Raw genomic sequence first — 24955 nt, forward strand, 5'->3', positions numbered from 1 at the left:
CTATTTTGAGTTACTCTGACATTGCTTGATACTTATTTTAGCAACATGCAATTTTTGTTTGTGCTTATATACATGTATTATAATAGCTTCAGTTCTTTATTAATGTTTATGCACATAGGTGAATATATTTAGCTCCTGAATCAAAATGTAAAGGGTGTTTCATACTGGGGGTTTTAGCCAAAAAAAAAAAAAAAAAAGTCAAGAAACACTGGGGTATAATTTTCAGTACTAATCTTAATTTCAATATAAATGTTTTTGTGTCTGATTTAAAAAAAAACAGCTTTATTGGTATAAAATTGACATGTCTTTCAGTCTACCCATGGTATATATAATTTTGAGCAACAAAAAAAATCAAGTTATGATTAATTAAAAATTGGCATTGATGGAAGCTGTAATCCAGTCGGAGTAATAGAATTAACCTAACTTAGAGAAAACTTTGTATTTCTTAAAGCTTTCTTTTTCACGTGGAGCAGCGAAGGACACTTACTGAACGTTTACAGTGCGCACTCATTGTTTAAGTCACTCTGAGTCTGTGTTCATGCATTTCTTCCACAGAATAACTCAGGAGATTTTTCATTATCTCCCTTAGCAAACAAGCACCCTGAAGCAGGGAAAGTTTCAGCGATTGCCCAAGGGCCCGTGACCGTGCTGAAGCCGGGAATGGAACCCTTGTGACCTACCGCTTGATGTCAAGAGTCCCAACTCCTGACCGGTCACTGTGTGACATTCTGAAGGAAATGAACGTCACGATTTTCTTAACTCTCCCCCCAAAGCTCTTTTACTCACACGTGGGGCAGGACCTGCCCCTCACCTTCTCATCAGTCGTGAGGGGCAGGGGGAGAGTCGGTAGGACACGCGGGCCTTGGTTTCCGCCCGGCTTCTGCCCCAGTGTGAGTAGTCCTTGTGACGAAATAGGCTGCACAACGCTGGTTGCCACTTAGCTCTTCGATTCTGCCATTTCACTTTCTTCACGGATTCTGTGGACCTAGTGCAGGGCTGTCAAAGTCATTTTCGCTGGGGGCCACATCAGCCTTGCCTTCCAAGGGCCGAATGTAATTTTAGGACTGTCTGAATGTAACTACTCCTTACCCAGGGGCAAGGAGCTCGGTACTGCCGCTGGGTAGAAACAAGGTGCCGGGCCAGATAAAACAAGGTGGAGGGCCGGATTTGGCCCACAGGCCTTGTGTTTGCCACCTGTGACCCAGAGCGATGAAATTTCAATTGTAAAGGTATACATAGCGATTCTCTTGACTAAAAATAACAAATGGATGATGTAGAATTTTATTTCTCCTGCCCATTATACTATGAAGGCTGTCTAATGCCTCTGACATTCAAGGAAAAACCACAAACCCTTCCTTAAAAAAAAAAAATAAGATGCAATTAGATTTGATCAAATTCTAGTGATCTTTTAATTATTTTACTTCAGTAGAATCACAGTGAGATAAGGGGAAATATGTGGCCGTTTTTTATTGTTTCCCCCTCCTGGTTTTTTGGTGCTAATGTCATTCTTTCTTCTTTGTCTTAGATGCTGTCATTTTTTCAGGGAATGTTCACTTTCTACCATCAGGGCCACGAACTTGCTAAAGATTTCAATCACTACAAAATGGAACTACAGATCAACATTCAGAACGTAAGGAAATGAAAGCTTTGGGGTATTTGAAGATGTTTGAGATGTGCATTTTTGATCTATTATATGAAAATTCTTTAAAACTAAGACCAGGTGCCGGAAACTAAGGCTACATCACCACCTTCTGGTCCATGAGCGCAACAAACTGCTTTCCACCCGGGTGAAGCTCAGGGAATTCTGCCACCTGCTGGCTCTTCTTAAAATTTCATGTAATTTCTTTTTCTCGCATTTTCAGAAAAGTCACTCAGTGTGCTTTTCATAGCCAAGATTCACATACTTTATTTTTACTTTTCCAGCTTTATTGAGATATCACTGACAGACAATACCATGTGTCCTTGTAATGACATGTATGGCCAAATGATCGCCACACTAAGTTCAGTTGGTACTTGTCACCTTCTGATGAGAACTTTCAGGCTCTGCTCTTCTTTCAGCTTTTAGACGTATCCCAGGGCAGTGTTAGCTTCGGTCGTCCTGCAGTCTGTGGGGTAGTTCTGGGGGTAAGTGCTGTTGGTCCTCCCTGGGGCCTCTGTAGGAAGTGGACAGAGGAGCATTTCCCCTTGGAGGCAAAGCGGTTCAGTTGTATCGATCGATCTAAGTGTCTCTCGTGTACTCATGTGTCTCACTTGATTTTTCTTCCCAGGCAGACTTACGGCGGGAGGAGGAATTTCTTTCCAATGTTTTAAGCCTGTTTACTCATACATTGGGCTCACATTTGCCCTTTGCTTTATTATTTTCCTGGGAAAATGCATGCTTTTGGTAGGTTTTGATAAGAGATTCAGAGGCGCTCTGCTAACCAGTGGAGTGTGCGTTGAGATCAGAGGGTGGGTCGGTGTTCTCTCGTCACTTTAGTTGGTTTTGAAAGTGTCCCCATGGCCTTGGTGGCAGCACAGTGAGTGAGTCTGGGACATACTCCCGACGTGTTGTCCGAGGTGCATGAGCAGAAGGGTGGGCGTCTCCGGGCTGGGTGCCGCTCGACTGTCCATTCCTTAACATCTTAGGAATTGAGGGTAATTTTTGGGGTGTGTAGATTTTGCTTCTACTTTTGTTTTGGATAGCTCCCTACACTCGGGAATATAGGTAATCAAATCTCTTGTTTTTTGTAATTTACAAGTTAATTTCTGTGTGTACATCGTTTGAACATTCAGCTGGATTGAACAACTAAAAGAGTACGTCTCCTTTCCCCATCATTTTTTCATGTAAAAGAATTTTTAAAAACATCCATTAGCCTTAACTTACAACATTGTCTCTGTGGGCAGTAGAACATTTAGCCTCATGATACTGTAGTTTTTCAGGTCACTTCTGTGGGCGGCAGCACGCAGTGTTGTGAAAAAGAGCATTACACATGTCAGGGGTCCCCAGCCTCCTGGCCACAGACCAGCTGGTCTGGGCCTGTCAGGAACCCCGCCACCCAGCAGGAGGTGGGCTTGAATGTAACGTGCTTCAATCATCTGGAAACCAGCATCCCCCTTCCGCCCCCTGCCCTCCCCCTGCTCCCAGGAAAAAAAATTGTCTTCTGTGAAACTGGTCCCTGGTGTCCAGAAGGCCAGGGACTGCTGATTAGCTTATAAAATTAGGTTTTAATCCTGATCTGCACCCCCCATCCCTCCCCCACCCACTCCAATACTAACTGGCTGTATAAGGCAGAGCCCGTGTTCCCAAAGGAAACCTTTCAGGACACCGGGGCCCCTGTGTGGTGCTCAGGCTCCTTGCCGTGAAGCCTGCTTTGCCCCAAGGGCTGGCAGGAGGTGTGGGGCAAATCAGTGTCCCCTGGGGGCTCCAGTGAGACGCTCCCTGCAAGGCCCGCTTATGCCTGGAAGTTCCGTTGTGACGCACCTGGGCGGACAGGGGATCTAGTTACTGTGCAGACACCAGCACCGCTTCTCAGAGAGTCAGGATTGCAGCGTGAACCTGGAGTCTCAGTGATGAGATATCCAAGACCAGCGATCCTTTCCACCGGTCCACCAAATGCCCTGGTAAACATCCTTAATGTATTAAGAACTTAGGACATATATTTGGTAACAACATCCATTTCCTGTGGAGAAATGGCCAAAGAACAATGTACTGGGGGAAAAAAAACCCTGTTTCTGTATCATTTGGAACTTGAGGATTGTCGTGAGCCAGTTGCCTGAAGCCCCCTCCTTCCCCCTTTCTCCCCCTGCCGCCCCACTCCCATTGTGTCCAGGTGTTTCCGCAGCAGCTCCCGTGGCCTTTCCCAGCAGAGGCGCTTCTGTTCGCCTCGCCTTCAGCTTCGAGGAGCCTGATCTGGGGTCTTCTTGGACCTTCCTCTTTGCTTTTAGCCAAGTCGTCCCCCTCAGGAACGCGGGCACCTTGGGAACAGACCCCTTGTTCTATCTCACTGGCTCCACCTCAGCGTTGCTGTGACCCAGGCCTACACCCCAGTCCCTGATGCCATCAGCTTTTGGCACATTAGAGGGAAAACTATGTGCTGCTGGAAAAAACCCTCGGTTGTGTGTTATGTATGTTATGTATGTTTATGTATTTAAGGGAACATGTGCACACATTAGAACCAAATGTTGGAGTTTGGTAACAGTGCGATAGAACATGATAGATAATTGAGAGAACTGGGGCCCACTTTGTAGTCTTTCACAGTACTAAAACACAGCAACACTATTCTATAATCGGGAAAAAAATGAAAGTTGTTTAAAAGGTAAAACACCCTTTTCTCCCCAATCTTGTTTCACCTTTTCGATTGTAAAAATGGTTAGATTTTTTTTTTTGGTGACAGATTGATCTTTATCCACTTTCCACACTCTAGAATAATAAACGGAAAGCAAAACACGGAGCAAGATGACTTTTAGAACACAGATGATGTAGAAGATTGCAAATTGCCTCAAAATGAAAGCTTATCTACAAAAATTAACTTGATGCTTCTGCGATCTCTATCCCCAGAGGAATGTGGGAAAGGAGACTAGAGTAGAATTTTTGGAAGAAAATACAACTTGAGAAGTTTTAGGACTCACAAAGAACCCCTGGAAGATGTGCGGAATGGTTAAAAAGAATTCAAGAAGATGCTAAAATGTTTTTGTTGCTGTGCTGTGAGAATAGCACAACCCCCAAAACAACGAACGAGGCTTTAAAAAAAGACTGGAAGTGTGTGTGGTGTGTGAATGTGGCTATTTCTGAGGGTGCCTTACGGCCACTTTTCACCTTGTACGTTTCCTTTCTGCCCCCCCACCCCCCCCACCCCCACGACTGCCTGTGCTCTTTCCTCTCTGTGTTTCATCACAGTGTGGAGCTGTGCCCAGCACTGGTTTCTAGGTACTGCCCTCCACTGGAAGGAAGAAGGGCTCCTTCGGGGAGATGGCTGATTTTAGGACAGGGCCAGAGAAACTGTAGGAGGAGACCCTGGGACTCCTTTCTGGATGCGGAAGTAAGGAATCCTCAGAGAAGGAGGGGGCCTGCCACAGGACACGGGGGCCAGCAAAAAGGGGCCCCGCTGGTCAGATCCAGCAGTTTGAATGTTGTAATAATGAGAGCATTGGGTGAAGAGGAATGTGTGTATTTGTGTGTGCACACTCATGTCTCTGCATGTATGGTTTGCGCGCACACACACACAGGGGAGAAAGCGAGGGCTGGGAGGAATCAGCAAGGTGGTGAGGAAGGCGAGTAAAGTCAGGAGGCGGTCAGGATTAAGAGGGGAATGAGAAACCCTGGAGGCAGGAGCGCAGGGAAGGTGCGGGGGGGGGGGGGGGGGGGCGCGGGGGGCGGGCCTGGCGGTCACCCCGTGAGCTCCATTCTCTGTGCAGCCTCGTAAGTTCTCACAGTAGGAAAACAGGTGTTCAAAAAGCACTCTCCGCTTGCGTTGACGTCTCTGCGGGTATGTTTTCCCCTTCACCGTCTGCATCGGTCAGACGCTTCCTCCCACTAAGAAACATGGACCGTCTGGTCTTCTGCTTGTGTGACCCCTTTCATCATACGGAGGGGAGGGGAGACGTTTTAGTGGTCATTTTTCTTCGCAGCTCCTCCGGTTTCGCATCAGCAGTTTTTCGGTGTTAACTCGGTTATTTCTGAGAGGGGGCGAGTGACGGGTCCAGAAACGCGCAGGTGCTGATGCATCATGTTCGCCTCCGCCGTCCTCTCCCCTCGCCCACAGCCGTGGCCTTGCCAGCGTGGCCGTGTGGCGGCGATGGGGGCCGGCCCTGTCTCCGGGTTTCGGAAACGCGGTTTGGCGCCTCAGCCATCAGAGACATTACTTGTAGGAGATGTTCCCTGCTTGCCCCCCACCCCATTTCTTTTCAGGAGAAATGTCATTTTCTAGTGCAATCGCCTTGATCTGGGGAAAACGACGCTTATGTTTAAATGGAATAAAAGAATGAACTTTTTAGGTTCTGAGCACTTACACATACTGCTAGTATCATAGTAACAATGAGTCCGATTGTTGCAGAGGAAGGACTTCCTGGATGGAGATTTTATGACTTGTGTTAAAAAAAAAATTCCGTGCTTTAGGATGATTGTGGGAAGTGAATGCAGGGATTGTCATTTTGAAGAACAGAATTATTCTTGGTGTTAGCAAGCTTCTAAAGTTATTAATACCCAGTTACGTGGACTCCTCTATTAGCTGTTTTACCACTTTCTATCCTTTTCTCAACAACAAGGCAACTGGAAAGGCTCAGTTGGTTTGGAGAAACTTACAGGAAAATGCTACCAATTTAATTGTACTTACCCAGAGACTTAAAAATACCCGTGAAAAAAACTCACATGGGAACTTAAAACTCACGCGTGGCTTCCCTCCGTTTCAGACGCGGAACCGGTTTGAGGGCACGAGGTCGGAAGTGGAAGAGCTGATGAACAAGATCCGGCAGCGCCCCCAGGACCACAAGCGGGCCACCCAGTTCACGGCGGAGGGCTACCTGTACGTCCAGGAGAAAAGTAAGGGCCGCCCCGGCGACGGAGGGCTCATTCTGCATGGTTTTCAAGTTTCTCATTGGAATTGCGCCGGTATTTTTGATGTAATCCTTATCACTGTCTTCGGCCCCTCCCATCCTAGAAGGTGCTCCAGGGAGGGGACGGTGAAGCCCCCCTAATTCTGCACCACTGTCTGCTGAAACTTGCTCATGAGGGAGCCAGCACTTGGCGTAAGGCTGAAAGGGAGGCGGGGCATTCTGTTTTCCTCCTTTCGCCTAACCTCGTCCTTGCCACCCACACACATACACACAACACGCAACACACACATTCGTATGTAGTTGTCTTGGCCCTGGCCGGGGGGTTCAGTTGGTTACAGCATCATCCCCGTACATCAAGGCCATGGGTTTGATCCCCAGTCAGGGCACCTATAGGAAGCGACCAAGGTGTACATAAGTGGAACACCACATGGATGTTTCTCTCCCTAAAAAATATAAATAGAGAAAAACCCATTAAAAGTGTCTTTAGTTGGTGAAAGAAAAAATAATGTCAACCTGTGTCAGGCTGAACTTTTGTTGTGTTACGACTGGACCTTTACTGGTGCTTGCAATTCTGGCTGCCAGCCCCCCACCCCTGGCCCCCTCCCCGCCCCCAGTGAAGACCCTTCTCCTTTGAGAGCTCTGGTGCTTGCAGTGCTGACTTAGCAAGAGTTCAGCTTTGGTTCTGCGAATGTCCTGCATTCACAGCTCACCCCTGTGTTCTTCACACCTCATTGATTTAGAGCTCAGCATTAACCTTTACTGTCATCAATGAGGGCAGCTGCCTACGGAGGAGGAGCTACAGTGGGCCTAAAACAACTGGATACGTTTCTGCACTGGGTGCCTTCTCCGAGCACTGCGATTCCATAGCCCTGTCATTTCAAAAGGCCAGAAGTGAATCCAAAACAATGACATATATTAAATAGAATTCTTGAAACCCTCCCCAACTGTTAATACCTCGAAACAAACACAGCTCACAGTGAAGAGGGGTTCCGCTGTGAGATGTTCCGCTGTGAGGTGACGGTCCCGCACGCTGTTTGAAGGGTGTGTCTGCGACTCACTTCTGCATCACTGCTAGAGTGGGGCCTTTTCTCAGAGGCTCTCTCTGAGCCTTAATCCCCCTAGACTTTCCCTTCTGTTCCAACGAGCGGTTTTTGCTGGTTCGTGTCCTGAGCCGTCTCGCTTGCTGCCCACTGGGTTTGTCCTCCTTAGTCAGGTGGATCTCTGTGCGTTTGCTCGGTTGTGAGGAGACGAGGGACGTTATGTTTGCCATTGCAGGGCCTGCTCCCTTCGGGTCCAGCTGGGTCAAGCACTACTGCATGTACCGCAAGGCGGCCAAGAAGTTCAACATGATCCCGTTCGAGCACAGGTCTGGAGGGAAGCTCGTGAGTACTTGACACTTCGTGTTCTATGAGCGTGTTGCCTCAATGACGCATAAGTTCACTGGTGATAAGTACAGCTTGTTTTCTAGCATGAATTTTTTGTTGTTTGTTTCTAAATCAGAAAGGCCAGAAAACAAGAGTTCATGTTTTTTGACTTGACTGCATGGATTTCTATGGTCAGATCTTTTTTTTTTTTTTTCCCCCAAGAGGAGAATAGATCCTCTACATCTGTTATTGGAAGATGCTTGGCGATTTGTCAGGTCAGCGTTTACGCAAAGGATCTGACGCACGCACGTGTATTTACACCCTGAAAACATCACAGAGTAGATGATCTGGAATGCATTTTACTGCTTTTCACGTAGATTTCCCAAGTTCTCACGTAGGTGTTCCCCACTGCGTTTGCTCCTCCCACCGCAAAGAGCAGCAAACAGTGCATGACGGCAGGGACCGGGCAGGGAGCCCACGGCACTGGCTGCGCTTTAAATAGAAGTGCGGCTCATCACAGTAGTCAGTAGTGCTCTGGAGGCAAAGGTCTTCCTGCCAGTTGTGAACATCATTGCTCACATATTTTCAGAAAGGTTAACTCAGGGCTTGCTGGTAGATAGGCAGCATCTTGCTTATGGGAATATACAGCTAACCCAAGTTCCCATCTGTTTACATCGACTTTGTGTCTTCCTAAAGAAACTGTTTACCATGGCTTCTCAGACAAAATGCATTTTCGTAGCAGTAAAGTAGAGGTGAACATCAGGTGTATGGACAGGAGGCGGGAGTGAGTGTGCCCCTCTCAAAGGCCGATGGGGTGAGGAAGGAGCACGGGGCGGGAGTCCGAGTCCTTCAGCGTGAAGTCCTGTGATGTGACTGCTTAGTGGTGGCCGTTTTAGCCACCAAATAATCCAGCGTACCTTTTATCATACAGGGACGGTGGTATTGTGAATGTTTCTATATTTCAGTGCTCACTTAATATTATCTGGAGACCCTCACGCTCTAGAAAGCGTGAAAGTATTCTGGGAGTGTGCATGCAGACTTCATACAGTTCCTTCACGAGGACCTGCGTTTCCACGCTGTTTCTGACTCCCGTCTTCTGCCCCTTCTTCAAAAACATATTTTATTTTTCCCATGACCATTTACTCTCCTGCCCCTGATAGTCCCCACCGGTCGTCCATGTCCATGAGTCGTTTCACTTCTCTCTCGACCCCTCCATCCCCAACCCTCCCACTGCTCTTTTTTTTTTTTTTTTTGGCTATACTTTTTTGAGAAGATGGTTTAGTGAGGTAAAAGGTAGCATACAAAAATTAAGAGAGGATAAATCGAGGATGTTTATTTAGGAAAGAAAAACCACATAGAGTGAGTGGTTCTTGTTTTAGATTATCAGGGTAGCTGACCTAGGGCCTTTCGATTTACATGGAATCAAACATTTTATAGGTCAAAAAATGATCATACATTGCCTATGTCATATGGTGTAATATAATAGATAAAAACAAATTACTATTCTCTTTAAAACAGTACAATAAGAGTAACAAATATTCTAGCCTGTAGAAAATGTTTCGTTACCGTAGCTGTTAAAATCGGTGCCTGTGAGGTCTTGTTTAATGTGTCTGTCACCAAAGCAGGGTCTAGAAACCCCTGAGCAAAGGAGAACGACAGAAATGGCTAAGGCTCTAAACAGTGTTTAAATAGACTAGTTTGGAAGATAATACATAGGATAAAGGGACTTAACATCTTGATACCTCTCGCCCTAAACATGGGGTACCTTAGTGTATGTGTTTATATGTTTATACTGTGTGTGTGTTTATATTGTATATGTTTATACTGTGTATGTGTTTATACTGTGGTTTTTGAGAGTGTTTCAAATGATTTTTTTTTTTTTTTGCAGGGGGATGGAGAGGCGTTCTTTTTGAAAGATTGTTCCAGAAGGCACACTGACTCCATCGACAGAAGGTTTTGTTTTGATGTAGAAGCTACTGACCGGTAAGTGATAGGGATTACTAGACTTCCCGAGTCACTTGAAAAATTGGTTTAAAGAAACAACAGTGGCAAAATGCAACTGAGATTTGCAGAACCTGAAAGAATGTTATCTGGTTACATTTCCAGGCTGTGTATTATTATTCACCATGAGCTGTTTAGTCTGGGCCGCTGTGTCTGGCTCTGGAGACTGGACCTTGGCTGGTGTTTGGAGTCATTCTCAGGAGTGTCGTCACTTACTAACTTGGGAGCATTTCATTGTTGATCCGATCCGAATATGTGGCACTAAAAGGAATAGTGGGCGAAAATAAGGAAGTGGGTGACAAAGCCGAGAAGAGGTGCTGGTGACTCTAAGTACAAATCAACGTTGTCTTTTGTGTGGGAGTTTTCAGAGTATGTCCTCTATACGTGAGGGAGGGTCTTAGGCATCGTCTGCTTATTAAAAACAATTGATTTTTTCTCATTGTATGACTTGCAGTTATTTAGTGATGAAAGAATCTTTGCCAGAGAGAAGGAAGTAAGGAAAAGAAAAAAGTTCCCTTGTTAATGTGACCTCGTGTCTGGCATTTGTGTGTATGTCTTCCTGTGCCACCAGGAAAATTGGGGTACTCAGGTTTGTTTCGTTTTTCATGGTGACAGCGTGGTGGTTTTCTGCAAGGCTTGGGTTTAGAAATAATGTTTTGTTTTTTGTTTTTTAGACAGAGGGGAAGGGAAGGAGAAAGAGAGGGAGAGAAACATCGATGTGTGGTTGCCTCCTGTGCACCTGCAGCTGTGGGGACCTGGCCCACAACCCAGGCATGTGCCCTGACTGGGAATTGAACCAGCGACCCTTTGTTTTGCAGGCCAGTGCTCAATCCACTGAGCCACCCCATCCAGGGTGAAACAGTGGTCTTTAGATAAGGCTGTTTAATGTTACTTGTATAATAAAGGTTTTAAATAAGAGATTTTTTAAAAGCAAAAGTTCATTTTAGGTCAGGACCTAAGAAGACAAAAATAAGTAGTGCTTCCTCTTCCCTTAGATGATAGAACTGAATTCCTGAGGTTGGTACAGGGAGAGAAAATCTGCGCTTTTCTTCCCAATGCATGAACCAAAGACCAGGCAACACATAAATAGACGTGCCCTTAAGTGTGGAGATGCATGTGGTATTATCATGAAAAGGACGGGTAGCTTAATAAGTATTTCGCCAAGATTGATTAAAAAGCGAAGGAGAATGTCTATGCAAAAGAGGTTAACTTTCAACCCAGTTTCTACAACTCGAGCATGCGTATGTGTGCGAACACCCCCAGTGACACATACTGCGTCCTTTCTAAGTTCCCGACAGTGTTCTGAATTCCTCTGTGCTTTCTCTCATCGGATCTTCACCCCACCTCTAGCAGGTAGATACGATCCTTCCCATTTTATGCTGGGGAGCTGGGACATAGAGAATGTATGTGGTCTCCCAAGGTCATGCAGCTGGGAAATGGAAGAGCGGAGACTCGAACTCCTGCATGCTGCCTCAGAGCCCGAGCTCTGAACCACTGTGCTGCAGGCCTGAGCATTACTCGTGAGTGTGATGTTGCCCATGTCATTAACAAACGTGAGTCAGCAGTGATGTCTACTGGAAAATGGGTTAAAGGAGGTTAATCTGATTTGTTTCAAAAGCAGGCTACTTCTGGTTCTTCACCTATTGCTTTAATATAATTTATATTATTTTTGCTTAATCCTGTATTTTTCTCTAAGACTTGATCATGCCACATGCTCTTCTCGGGCACTTTGTGATGAGGTAACCTCTTTCCACCCCTCACAAAGATTGACAGGGGATAATTATGCAGTTATTTTTATCTACAAAAGATAATACCCTGGGAGACCTTACAGCAGATATATTCTAGTGGTTCCAACTGGTACCACTAGGGAGCCCTCTTTTCAAATAAACTTTTGTGCATTTATATAAGAGGAAAAAGAGTTTCCTTATTAAGTGGGGTGGGGCCTGTACCCCCTACTCTTCTCAGTTGTCTTCTTTTTTTGTAGAAATCTCCCATGTATTTCTGTTGACACCCAGAACTGCTTTCTGGATCCACCTGTGGCAGGAGGACTGCTGCTCCAGTCCTGGGGGTTAAAGAAAGGCCTACTGAGGGCATGGCATCCGTAACTGAGGCTCGTGTGGAGTCAGCTTGGGTTGGGACTCGTACTTCAGGCTGTGTGAACAGCCTGGAGACGAGAGGGTGTGACACGCAGGTGGGGTTCCGGGGATCACCCAGCCTCATGGGTTCAGAGGGCCTGGGGGGTGGTGGGAGAGGCTGCAGACTGGGGGCACGGGCCTCCCCTGTAGGCTTTCGAGCTTAATTCCTTACGTGGTTTGAAGCAGGCCAGTGAGTGATGTAATTCTGTTTTTCAAAACTTAACTCTGGCAGAGCAAGATTTAGAGATGGCAGGAGTGATAAATTGGATGTTGGAGTATAGGGTGAAGGACAGGAAGGTTTCTTTCTGTCCTCAGTAACTAGATGGTGCCATTTCCTTAGAGGGAGAGGACCAGGGAGGGATAAGGATGGAGAAAGATGATGACTTCAGTTCCAGTCCTGTTGTATTAGATGGTCCTGGCTCGCTCAGCCAGAAACCCTGTAGGGTGCTGAGTGTCGCACTCGGCAGCTTCAGCAGCATTTGACTTGGTCTGACCTTCAGCCTCCCGGAACTCTCCTGTCCTGTGACTTTGTGACAGTGAGCCGTGCTGGGTGTCCCCAAATTTCTTGGATCTCTGGTTGGTTTCATGTCCTTTTCCCTTCCCTCTCCTCCCCTCCCCATGTTACTCACCCCTGCCCGTTTGTTCTTGCACCCCACTGCCTTTTCATTTTTTATATCCTTTCACTGGTTTCTGATTTCCCAGACCTTTGATGTGTGGAGTTCTCCGGGGCTCAGTCCTCAGATCTCTCCAACCCTGACCCCTATGACCTTGTCCAGCCTCATGACTTTAAGTGTCACGTTGGTGATTCTGCTTGGGTCTCCTCCCTGGACTCCGGGTCCTCGTAGCCATCTGTGTGCTCAGTATTGCTTCTGGGGTGTCCAACAGACGTTTTGAACAATGCAGGGGTGGGCGATACTGATACTGTTTTCTGTCAGTTTTGCAAGAATTCTTGGGAAAGCGAAAAGGTATATTCTCTTGATGGGATCCAACATTTTATATAGGTATATTCAATCTGATCACATAATTACTAATATATAACTTTTTTCAAAAGCAATACATGCGAATTGTAAGTCTTTTTGTAAAGCTCTTTGGTTAACTTGGAAACTGACTTTGTTCATGCATGGGTTTCCTCACGTCGTTGGGATGTTTCTACTTTTCCATTGAATTACAGACTCCTGCTGTCTTTGGTTTATTTTCTCATTTCTAAGCAGGGAAACATCTATTTGGGTTGTATGTTACCAATGAACAATGTTTGTGGGGTCCTTGGGTTCCAACTGTGCCCCACTATCTGTTGCTGCTGGTCCCTCATTTTTGGAGTGAAACCTGGAGGAGTGCGGTGAGGGTGCTTCAAGGTCTCAACCCTAATTCTGAGGCCTTGACGACATATTTCATCATAAGTGTCCCTCAGGTAGGCCCTTTCCTTGTCTGTGTCCCTGATTCCTGGCCAGTTGACTATTGGGCATCATAGGTAATCTGTTCTTTGTCTGTTACATTCTGAATTTCAGAAGGGTAGCAGCCCCTCATCTTAACATTACTTGGTACTGTCGAACCAAATGCGATGCCTTATATATGGTGGGCATTCACCAAATTTGTCCCAGATCAAACAAAATTGAATTGTTGCTCAGGAGTGACAGAAGCGGGGTTAGATTCAATCAGGCAACTGTCAGTCAAGCTTCCTTTCCTTCTGTACCGCGGTGCAGCGCTGTTGAGTGCCACTGTTTTCATTCTGCTTACAGGAAATAAACTGAATCTGTTTTGGAGCGTGTGGGCATTGTGAATGGGGTTCTGATGGTGTTGGTGCAGGAGTCTTACTGGGTACCTTCATATTGCAGTGTCACAGTTGATTGCATAATGTTTACTCTAAATGTATTACAGCTTTCCTCCTGGCATTAACTTTGCTGCTGTGTATTCCTTGTGTTGGAGAAGAAGTCAGGTGACATTGTGATAATGGGTGATACTTCATAACCTGCAAAATAGAGCTTGGGCTTGCCTTTGATCTGTGGGGATGTACATGTAGAGCTTTCACTTAATTGTCACAGGAGTTCAGGTCAGATTTGGTTGCCTGTAGCAGAAAACCCTTTCAGAAGAAGATGATGGCTTAAGCAGTGTAAATGTTTTATCTTATCTCTCGATCAGGAAGCCTAGGGGTGGTCAGGCAAGGGCTGCAGCCGTGCTCTCTGGTGTGGGGTCCTGCTCCCTCGTGTGCACGGTTTGCCTTCCTGGTCACGTTGGGCCCAGGTCATCACACAGCGCTGTCTTTTGTTGTGGGAGCACTTTGCAGAGGCTGCTGCACACGCTACTCTTGCAGACATACCACGGGCTTGAATGGACTTGTATGGTTACACCTTGTATGGTTACACCATACACCTTGTATGGTTACACCTTCCCATAGCAAGGGAGTCTGGGCAATTGTTCTCTTTCGTTTCCAGACATCCATGTGCTGTTCTGATACTTGGAGAAGCTATTACTGAAAATGAAGAAATATTCAATTTGTCGTTCCACCCATTGATGCACTCATGGGTAGCTTCTCGTATGTGCCCTAACTGGGGATCAAACCTGCAGCCTTAGTGTTTTGGGTTGATGCGCTAACCAAGTGAGCTACCCGGCCAGGGTTTGAATGCTTTTTACACCAGGGACTTTATTTAGCAGCTGTGTGCATGGAACTGTACTGTTTGTCAGTGTAAAAGAGTGAGTTAAGAACACGTTGCTTCCAGAAGCCCATACAACTGGACTGAATAATAAGAATGTTACTGTAGCACATTCGCTGCAGTAACAGTTATAAGGACAGTATTTTATAGTGCATAGCATTTACGCACCTAAACAATTGTTCATCGTGTTTGGCCTTGAGGATGAAACTAAAAGGCTCCATCCTAAGGGAACTTACAGACCCTGGAGGGTTTATAAACACGTTAACAGTTCAGAAGTCTGTTTAAGGTGCTTTGGGAGCTGAGAAGCAATAGAGACTGGGGTTGGCTGGGAAAGCTTACTCCAAAAATGGATTGTCAGATTGAATTTTGAAGATTTGGTACGAGGTCGGGAGCTCAGAGGAAGGGAGGCCCAAGGCCGAAAGAGTGATAGAAGTCTTGAGAAAACACGTTGAGACGATCCTTTAAGTCAGAGGTTCTGAGCTGTGAGCCGGTTTTCTCTGGGAACCTTTTGGCTGCTGGGGAGGGCCTAGGCCGCCATTGGTGCTGACATCTCGTGGATCCAGTCCAGCAGTGCTGCTAAGTGGTTAGCACAGGACAGGCCCCTCCAGCAAAGCTTACCTGTTCCCACGTGGTGGTAGTGTAGCTGTTGGGAAGCCCTGTTTCTGAAGCGCTTGGTAAGACAGCAGCTCCAGCTAATGTCTGTGGAGTTAAATGGAATTGTGCTGTTCTCTTTTATGTGACTATATTTATGAAGTGCATATTTTAATTAAAAAAGGGTAACAGTAACTATAGTTCTGGGGATGATTTAAAGCCAGAACAAAAAGGGTCGTGTGTGTCTTGATCCTTCAAGAATTTTAAGATGGGAGTGCAGAGAGAATAGGAAGGGGAATTACTTTGAAAGAATTTAGATGGAATCGGCAGAAAATGGAATGTACAGAATCAGAAAGCATTTCTTGTATTCAGGCTCCTGCGTTTGTCATCTGCATGAGAATCTGCCCGTGGGTGATGATGCTGACAGCGGCACGCTCAAGGCCACGTCTCAGTGGCTGCCAGCATTTAAATGGACATCGAATTTACATTGAATGACTTTGTCCTTAAAATCTGTGCTGAGGAACGTTGGAATCTGTGTCGTAGAAAAGTTGGTGGCTTTTGAGTAACGCTGTAATGAGCAGTTGTGGACACGGGTGTTCGTGTTCTCTTGGATCAGTACCTCGGAGTGGGATTGCTGGGGTGCATGTATATACATGTGTGGAAACAGATGCATATATGTGTGTGCATGTTTGTGTCTATATGCTTGGCTTTTTAGGAAATTGACAGTTTTCTTAAGTAATTTTTAAACTTTATTGTTGACACTATTACAGATGTCCTCATTTTCTTCCTACCCTTGCCCCCCTCCACCCACTCCCCCTTCCCTCCGGCCGTCACCGTGCTGTCGTCTGTGTCCGCGGGTTACGCATCTGTGTTCTCTGGCTCAGCCCTTGACCTTCGTTCATCCAGTGAACGAAGTTCATCCTTGACCTTCCCACCAGCCACGTGGGAGAGTTCCAGTGTTTTGCCTGCTCACCAATGTTTCATTTTTCATTTTAACAGTGCGTGACTAGTGGTGCTGTCCACACCTTTCCATGTGCTTCATGGGTGTTCATATTTTTTCCACTGTGAGGTGTCTGCTCAAGTATTCTGTGCATTTAAAAAATGATGTTGGTCTTTTTGTTACTGAATTGTAGGAGTTAGTTAGGTGACCTGGATACAAACGTTTTGTCAAATACATTAGTTGTGAATATTTTCTCTGATCTGTAGTTTGCCTGTTCATTTTCTTAATAGCGTCTTTTGATGAAAAGAATAGTCCCTCCACTTCTCCAGGACAAAGTTGACTGTAGCATAGAACTGAACACCGAGGTTAGAGTAAAACACATCCTTTCCTACACTGTACCTCTTTTCTGACCATAATGTACGGCCAAACCGAACTTCAGATCAGACTGAACAGTGAGTGTAGATGTATCTCCTCTTCTGTAGTCACAACGAGCGAGAACACTGACCAGTGCTTGCAGCTGAGTTAGTCCTGCAGGTCTGCTTCATGCTTCTTCCCTGAGAGGAAACACCATCTCAGACTACGGCTGTCTAGAAATCCCCGATGTACAGCACTAACCGCAGTTTTAAAGGCAACCGACAATTACGATCTAATGTTAATGCTCAAAATCAAGGCTGTAGACCTAAACATACCAAAAAATTTATCAAACTGTACAAAAATGAGAACAAAGATTCCTTAAAACTTCAGGTTTGATTCCCTGGGAGGTCCAGTTTATTCATTGTATACAGAGAAGATTGTGAATGTAGTCTTCCATCACTGGCTAAAACGAGATGGCCAAAATCAAGCTTTAAACGATGCGGCTTCCACGGGGCTGTAACACTTCCCTAGAGTTTTTCCAGAATGAAAGCTGACTGAAGCTAAAAATAGACAGTTGTAGGCATGTTTCCTGCTAGATGTTAGAAACTTTAGGTTCCACACCCTTCTCTACACTGTACGTGCATTTCTTCGATTGAGTAAGGAAAAGAAAAACAGTCTACTTTTGCTGAAGTTGAATTGATCAGTTTAGAAAAATTGATAGAACTCTTTGGTCTAAGAATTCTTGATCCCAAGGTTGCCAAGATATTTCTCCAGATTTTCTTATAAAACCTTTTTTTTTTTTTAATTTTTATTTTATTTTATTTATTTATTTTTAGAGAGGGAAGGGAGGGAGACAGAGAGAGAGAAACATCAATGTGCGGTTGCTGGGGGTTATGGCCTGCAACCCAGGAATGTACCCTGGCTGGGAATCGAACCTGGGGCACTTTGGTTCCCAGCCCGCGCTCAATCCACTGAGCTACGCCAGCCAGGGCTATATAAAACCTTTATAATCAGTCTCTGACCTGTGGAGATTTTTGGGGGTGCATGGTGTGATTTGTGGAGGTTGAGTGCTACTTCCTGCTTCCTGTACTGCTTGACACTCAGTATTTCCGGCCCCTTTTGTTGAGAAGGGCTTTCCTGTCATTGGATTGTTCTGGCACCTTTGTCGCAGGTCACTCGACTGAGTGCATGTAGGTCTGTTTCTGTGTCTAGATTCTCCCTTCTGTTCACTGCTCTGTCGGTCCCTTTTCAATTCCACATCATCATGACTGTAGCTCTACAGGAAGTCTTGAAGCCATGTTGTGGGATCCTCTGTTCTTTATCAAAGTTGTTCCGGCGGTTCTACATTCCTTGTGTTTCTACATAAATTTTAGTCAGTTTATTTCCACAGAAATACCTACAGGCTAATATTATCAATGTGGAACATTAATAATTCATGGGTATGACTGTCTATTGATTTAGTCTTTAATTTCTCTCAGTACGTTTTATACTCAGTATAAGGGTCATGGTCATCTTTTGTTAAATTTCTCTAAGTTTATGTTTCTGGACATTATTTTGACAGTGTTTTAGATTTTATTATCCAATAAACTATTACTATATGGCAATGCAGTTGGTTTTAATATTGCTGAGTTGATTTATTAGTTCTTTGTAGTTTCTTCAGGATTTTTAAAAAATGTATACAATGGCATTGTATACGAATAAACACGCTTTCTTTCTTTCCATTCTGCATGTCTTTTATTGGTTTTTCTAGTCTTACTGCACTGCCAAGACCTTCAATAAAATATTGAATAGCAGTGGTGATGATTTTGGGCATCTTGCCTTATTCTTGATCATGGGGAAAAGCATTTATTATTTCACTTGTAAAGTACAGTGTTAGCTGAAGATTGTAGATGCTTATCTTGTTGAGGAAGTTTTTGTACATTCTCATTTTTAATCATGAGTAGATGTTGACTTTTGATAAAGTATTTGTCAATATCAATGAAATGATCACTGTTTTTCTTGAATCTGTTAATGAGTGAATGACAATGAATTTTCTAACTGAAACTAACCTCGCATTTCTGAGACAAACTTCTGCTGGTCATGGTGTATTAATCTCTATGTATATTGCTGTACTCATTCTGCTAATATTTGGTTAAGGATATTTGTAATTACATCCAGGAGGATGTTGTGTGTTGCATCCTTGTTCTGTAATGTCTTTGTCTGATTTTGATGTAGGGGTATGGTGGTTTTGGAAGACGTGGGAAGTTTTCCACCTTGCTGTTATTTGAAGTGTTTATGTGATACCAGCATTATTTCTTTCTTAAATGTTGGTGAGAATTTGCCTCTGAAGCCATCTTGGGCTGAAATTTTAATTTTTTGTGGGAAGTTTAAAAATTACAGATCCAGCTTATTTAGTGAGTAAAGGGACATTCATATTTTCTATTTTTCTTTTGTTAGTCTGGATAAATTGGGGATTTTCAAGGGATTTGTTTATTTCTGCTAAGCTTTTGACTTAATGGCAAATATTTGTTTATAATAGCTACTTATTTTCATATCTGTAAGATTTGTAGTGATAACTTTTTTGCATGTTTGATACTGGAGATTTCTTTAAACATTTTTTTCTTGTTAAGCCTTGTCTAAAGTTTAATCAGTTGTGTTAGTTATTTCAGATAAATCATGTCCATTTTATATTTCATTGTCTCCTGTTTTTATCTTTATTTACTTTTATTAGCTTTGGATTTTATTTTTTAATCCCTTCTTAAGGTAGAAGGATTGATTTTTCACATTGTTCTTGAATGTAGACAGTTACATGGATAAATTTCTAATGACTGCATAACTTGCATCCCACACATTTTGATGTGTAGTATTTTCATTGTACTTCTTTTTAAATTTTTTTTTGTGATTAGGATGTAGGTGTTGAATTTTAACTCAGGTGTTACTTAAAATGTTTTAAAATTTTCAAATGGTTGGGGATTTTCTACATGTAATATTACTATTGTTTTTCTACTTTGGTCAGAAAATGTATGTATTCTGTATTTTATCAGTACTTGGAGGTTTATTAGACTTGGTTCATTGCCCCAAATGTGGGCTGTTTAGCAAGTGATCAGAGCCCTGCAGGACAGTGAGTTACCTGCTGTTGCTGGGGGCAGTGTTCCCTAACGTCAGATCAAGTAGGTGGATGGTGTTGCTCGAATACCCTGTATTGTTTGATTTCTGGTATTATTCTATTATTTACTAAACTAGGGATGGAAAAATCTCTCACTGTGATTAGAACTTGCCTATTTCCCATTACTTTTGCCAGTTTTTATTTAATGTATCGAATTTTGAGATCATTTTAGTGCATGTACATTTGTGATACGTCTTCTTGATGAAGTGACCCCTTTCATCATTATGAAATGTCTTTTGTTTCTGCTAGTAATCTTATCTTGAAATCTACCTTGTTTGTTATTAATACAGCCACATAAGCTTTCTTGTGCTAAGTGTCTACTTGGAGTATCTTCTTTTTACCTTTTTCTTTACCTGTCCGCGTGCTCAACTTCAGTGTTTATTAATAGCATAAACTGAGTCCATTTATGTATGATATAATTAACCTGTTTGGGTTTAAGCCTGCCATATTGGTTTTGTTTTGTCCTGTTTGTTGTGTTTGTGCTTTGTTCTTCTGTTCTTCCTTTACTTTTTAGTGAATTCAGTTTTTTTTTTAGTATCCCATTTTATCTCCTCTATTTGATTTTTCATTACTTCTGTTTATATGTGTACTTTTTGTCAGAGAGAGTATAACATGCATTTTGAATTTATCATTGTATCTACCTTTTCATAAACAATATAAGAACCTTACAATGCTAGACTCTTGTGCTCCTGTGCCCTTGTTACACTTTAATTCTACCTACACTATAAACCCAGTAACACATACAACTTTTAATTTATGAAACTGATAATCTGTAAAATTTAAAGAAATATAACATTTCATTTACATATATGTGTATAAATACATATATAAGGATGTATAAATACATATATAAGGATGTATAAATACATATATAAGGGTGTATATGTGTATGACTTTTTTATGTCTTGTTTATACCAACACACTTATTATCAATTCTGATTTTCTTTATTTTTTCTGCAGAACTGAGTTTTTAATCTTGTGCCATTTCCTGTACGTTCCTTAAGCTAAATTAATTTCATTCTTGTGATGTAGGTTTGTTGGAGAATAATTCTTCTTGTTTTGTCTGTCTGAAAATGTCTTCATTTTGCCTTCATTTTGGGTGAGGGGAGAAGTCTACATGGATAGTTTCCCACCCCCCACCCCGACACTTCGAATAAGTCACTCCGTTTCTTCCGGCCTCCGATTTTTCCTCCTGGCAAGTCATCCATCTTTCTTACCGTTCCCCTCGATGTGTCTTTTTCTTTTGCTGCTTTCACGATGTCCTCTTTATGATGTGTCTGAGTGCGGTTTTCTCTGTTTTATCCTGCTTGGGGCTCATTGGAATTTTTGGGGATGTGGATTGATGTTTCCTATCAGTTTTGGAAAATCTTAGCCGTTTTCTGTTCCAACAGTTCTTCTGCTCCATTTTCTCTTTCTTCACATTCTCGGGGTCCGGTTGCATCCTGTCAGACTGTTTGATACCTGTTTCAACTGTACCTGCAGCATTTTAATGTATGGAGTGACTGACAAGATAGTGAGGCTAATGCCATTGGGAGAGAAGTTTGTTATTTTTGGTTTCCAAGAGGAGGAGCTGTGCCATGTCACCCAGGGCTACCTGGGGCAACTTCAGGCTTTGGTCGGAGTCAGGATTGGCTAGCGTGAATAACACTGGGGAGCTCCAGGCTGTAGGGGAAATGCTGGCTTGGTTGGAATTAGATGAAGGATATGGAGTCAGGATGGGTTGGCCTGCATATGAAAAGTATCCTCCCACGCCTCATCATTGTTATTTTATTTTCCAGTCTTGCATGTGCAGTTGTCTCTCTGTTAATAGTTTGCATTTCTTTGCTGAAATCCCCTTCTGTTTATACAAGCGGATCACCTTTTGCACTGGATCCTTTAGCATACTTGCAGTTGTTTTTAGGTTTCTGTTGAATACCCCTGTGGGCACACCCCCCGCCCCCCCCCCCCCCCCCCCGCCCCCCATATCTGGGCTATTTCTGGGGATGGTTCTTTTGACTGCTTCCTCACTTGATGTTGGGTTACATTTTCTTGCTTCTTTTCATGCCTTGTATTTTTTTTGCTGTGTGCAAGAAAGCAGTAGAGACTAAGGTGAGTAGTATCTTTACCTGGGTAAAGAGGGCTTGCCTGTTCTTCTGTGAGGTTACTGGTGTGATGTGTGGGGCTGTCACTTCAGTTGGCTGTTGAGCTGAGAGTCAGCACTGTTGTTACTGTAATTAGGTTTTGTTCATCACAAGCTTCCTGTGATTTGAGGAGGCCTCCGCGCCTTCTCCGAAGTTCTCCTGCCCCGCCCCGCATACGTAATGAGCGCCACGCACCTCAGGGCTGCACCGGACTGCCAGTTGAGTCCTAGGTGCGGTCCCCTGGGAAGAAGTGGGGGGAGGGTGGCTTCAGACTTCCTTTGTGTCTGCATCTTCTGGGGATTCTAAAACAGCCCAGCATCCCATTTAAGACTTTGTTAAAGTTCTGTTTTCCCCATCTCTGGTGGCTTCCTCTTTGTCCTCCTGCCTCACCAACGATGAACACAGCCCTGTGTCCCTGTGCGCATGTGCGTGTGTGCTCGTGAAACTTGGCGCATTTTGGCTCGTTAGGTTTCTTTGCATCTTCAGGTCTTAGATGGTCATTAAAAACAACAACAACAACAATTGTGATTCTATAGGTTCTCCACCGTGTTCTTCTGAGGGGGAGAAGGATGTTGTCTTAACTTTCTACTTCTAAGCTGAAGCAGCACTTCTCTGACGGTTAATGCTTTGAATTCACTTTTCTCTAAGGGTATAACTAAGGGTGTAATCCTGCATCTGACTCAATCATTGCTTATTTTCTCTATCTGAAACAACTTTCTGGTGGACAGAAGAAAGAAGTTAATATAGAGTCTCCATCCCTAGTAAAATCAAGCAACATGCTTTTATCATCTCTGGAAAAATGTGCGATTCATAGATTTGCACTTAAAAGTTTTTGCCAGCAAACCTTATGAGACACCGATGATGACATCCATGTTTCTGTAACTTTTAAAAAGTCTTTTGTTTGGCGCATTCCCATTCCCACAGTAAAACTCGGTGCAGGACTTGTAACGTGCTGGTTTGGTTTATTTATTTTCCTTTTTAACATTCCTCTTAGAAAGAACAGGAGAATGCTTCTCATTGTTACTACCACAAGTTCAGTAGCTGCTTCTTAGTTTTTTCTTTTAATTTCCTCTGTTTACAGCACTAGCTCATTAATCGACATTTCATAACTGTCTTGTAGATGTTTGTCTCCACTTGTGTACATTTGTATATTTTCTTAATTGGTGGGTTCATGGATCTGTCATGTAAAATAGAAGGAGAACACATGTCTTCCATATGTTCTGATAGAACCACAAGAGCCGCAGTTGAAAGGGAACGGGTAGATGTGGGGTCAAGTGTAAACACGGATAACAGCTCCCTAGACTGCCTTTCCTGGGTGAGCCTGCGGAGTGCCCGACGCATAATGGTGCGTGATTTTTAAGAGTGAATGGAAACAGAGGGAGACAGTGCTCTAGAGATAATTACGGTTTTAAGTAAAGAGGGACAGATTATCCTGGCAAGTTACCTTCTTTAACCTGGTTCATTTTTTCTTCCTGAAGTTCGTGCTGTTGCCTTTGCATTCACCAAGAATCAGGTTTGCCTCACTGGCACAGTGAAGCATCCCTAGCTCCACACCGTGCCTAAGGCATGTGTTAGGTACTCAGATGTTCGTTTGGGTGAAATGAATTATTACATGAAGAAAAGGAGGCTGTGTCCTCCGTTGGGCCAGTATCATGCATTGTAGTGATAGTGGCTCTGACAACCCCCAAATTGGGACTTTCTCAGTTCTAGTTCTAGCTGTAGTGGAGTGACTAATTTAGTGACCTTAACTCCTCCACTAAATGAAGATGATATAGTAACTCTTTCCTTATGTAAATGTGGATGATCTAGTATATTGTTGTAAAATTTTTTCCTATCCTTATATTCACCATGTTGTCTCCTACACACATTCAACTTGATAAATAACACATGTCTTTGTTTCAAAAACTAGAGCATTTTTTATAGGTTGGTTTAACAGTGAGATGCTGTTAATACTGTAATTTAACATGTGTGTGGTGTTTCCTAAAGTGTCATTTCTGCTTAATGATTTCCTAAGTATTGATTATTGAAAACAAGAAACTTGAGGAATTTAAAATGGTGAAAATGTGCGTTACGTGGACTGCGTTTTATTTTTCCTGCACCGATGTTTTAGAGGCAGGGGCTCCGTGAATGGGCAGTGAGAGCGAGCCCTCGCTGTAGTGACGGGATGGGGATAGGATGGGGGCCGAGTGTTACACAGCACCAGCCAGTGACTGGTCCCTGTAAGGAGCGTGTCGCAAATGTGAATGTTCCGGAGAACTTGCAGTGCGATGAATTCATTCTCAAAAGGGGAGTTGTTTTGAGTTACCGTGTTATTATTTGTCCAAATGTAAACAGAAGTAGAATTCTTTCCCTGTAGGTGAGACAGGTCTACTTCATCTCTCCTCTCTTGACAGATTTGTTTTCCGTGAGAGCCACACAGGGCTGGGTGGCTCAGGTCTGACTCATTCGTTGTGTTTGGAGGCAAGTCCTGCAATAAAGCTTTAGGTTTTATGCCACGTGGGCTTTTTATCCAGACGTAACATGGCTGTTCAGCTGAAGCCTGACGACTGCTTTTTTCCTTACTTCACTATCTATAATTCCAGTTCATAACTCTTCAGATTCTTCATTATTCAACACTTTTTTCTTGTGTTCCAAGTTCCCAGAACCAGTCATCCTTTCTCTTACCCAGCATCTGTCCTGGCTGCTCTCTGTGCTACCTGGTTAAGAATATCCAGCCACCTACCCGTAAATACTATTTCTCCTCCCCTGTCAATGGACCACCTTAGGGGAAAACTAAAAAGGAACTACAAAGCACAAGGAATTTCATCAGGCCCAGTGTCTGATGCTGTCAGTATAAATATAACATTGAGCCCTGATGTGCTGCAGTTGTTTTTGGCTTTCATGGAATTAATTCCTTCACGAGTTACTGAGGCTGTATTGTAATTGATTGCCTTTTTGTCCTTTGAGTGACAGCTTGCTTACTCAGTATTTTGTCGCCCATAGTGTGTAGAAGCGCCTCTTGAATGTGGCTCCAGTGCGTCATTTCCCCCCTCATTTTGCCATTCCATCTCATCTTCTCAGTCTTCTCATGAGTCCTTGCAGCCAGCTCTTCCCTTTCTCCAGTCCACTGTCCACCCAGCAGCTAGT

At 43.8% G+C, this 24955-nt stretch overlaps 1 protein-coding gene across 2 annotated transcripts in view; it reads left to right on the forward strand.

Annotated features, from left to right (window-relative positions):
• The window catches only part of ARHGAP10 (Rho GTPase activating protein 10), a 234932-nt gene that overhangs the window by 92382 nt on the left and 117595 nt on the right, over window positions 1–24955 (forward strand). For both annotated transcript variants that reach the window (XM_036031869.1, XM_036031868.1), the window contains 4 exons: window positions 1526–1630; window positions 6388–6517; window positions 7807–7913; window positions 9784–9878. In XM_036031869.1, the coding sequence (XP_035887762.1) occupies window positions 1526–1630; window positions 6388–6517; window positions 7807–7913; window positions 9784–9878 (437 nt within the window). The remainder of the gene's footprint in view (window positions 1–1525; window positions 1631–6387; window positions 6518–7806; window positions 7914–9783; window positions 9879–24955) is intronic.

The sequence above is a fragment of the Phyllostomus discolor genome, chromosome 8, assembly GCF_004126475.2.
Source record: "Phyllostomus discolor isolate MPI-MPIP mPhyDis1 chromosome 8, mPhyDis1.pri.v3, whole genome shotgun sequence".
NCBI lineage: Eukaryota > Metazoa > Chordata > Mammalia > Chiroptera > Phyllostomidae > Phyllostomus > Phyllostomus discolor.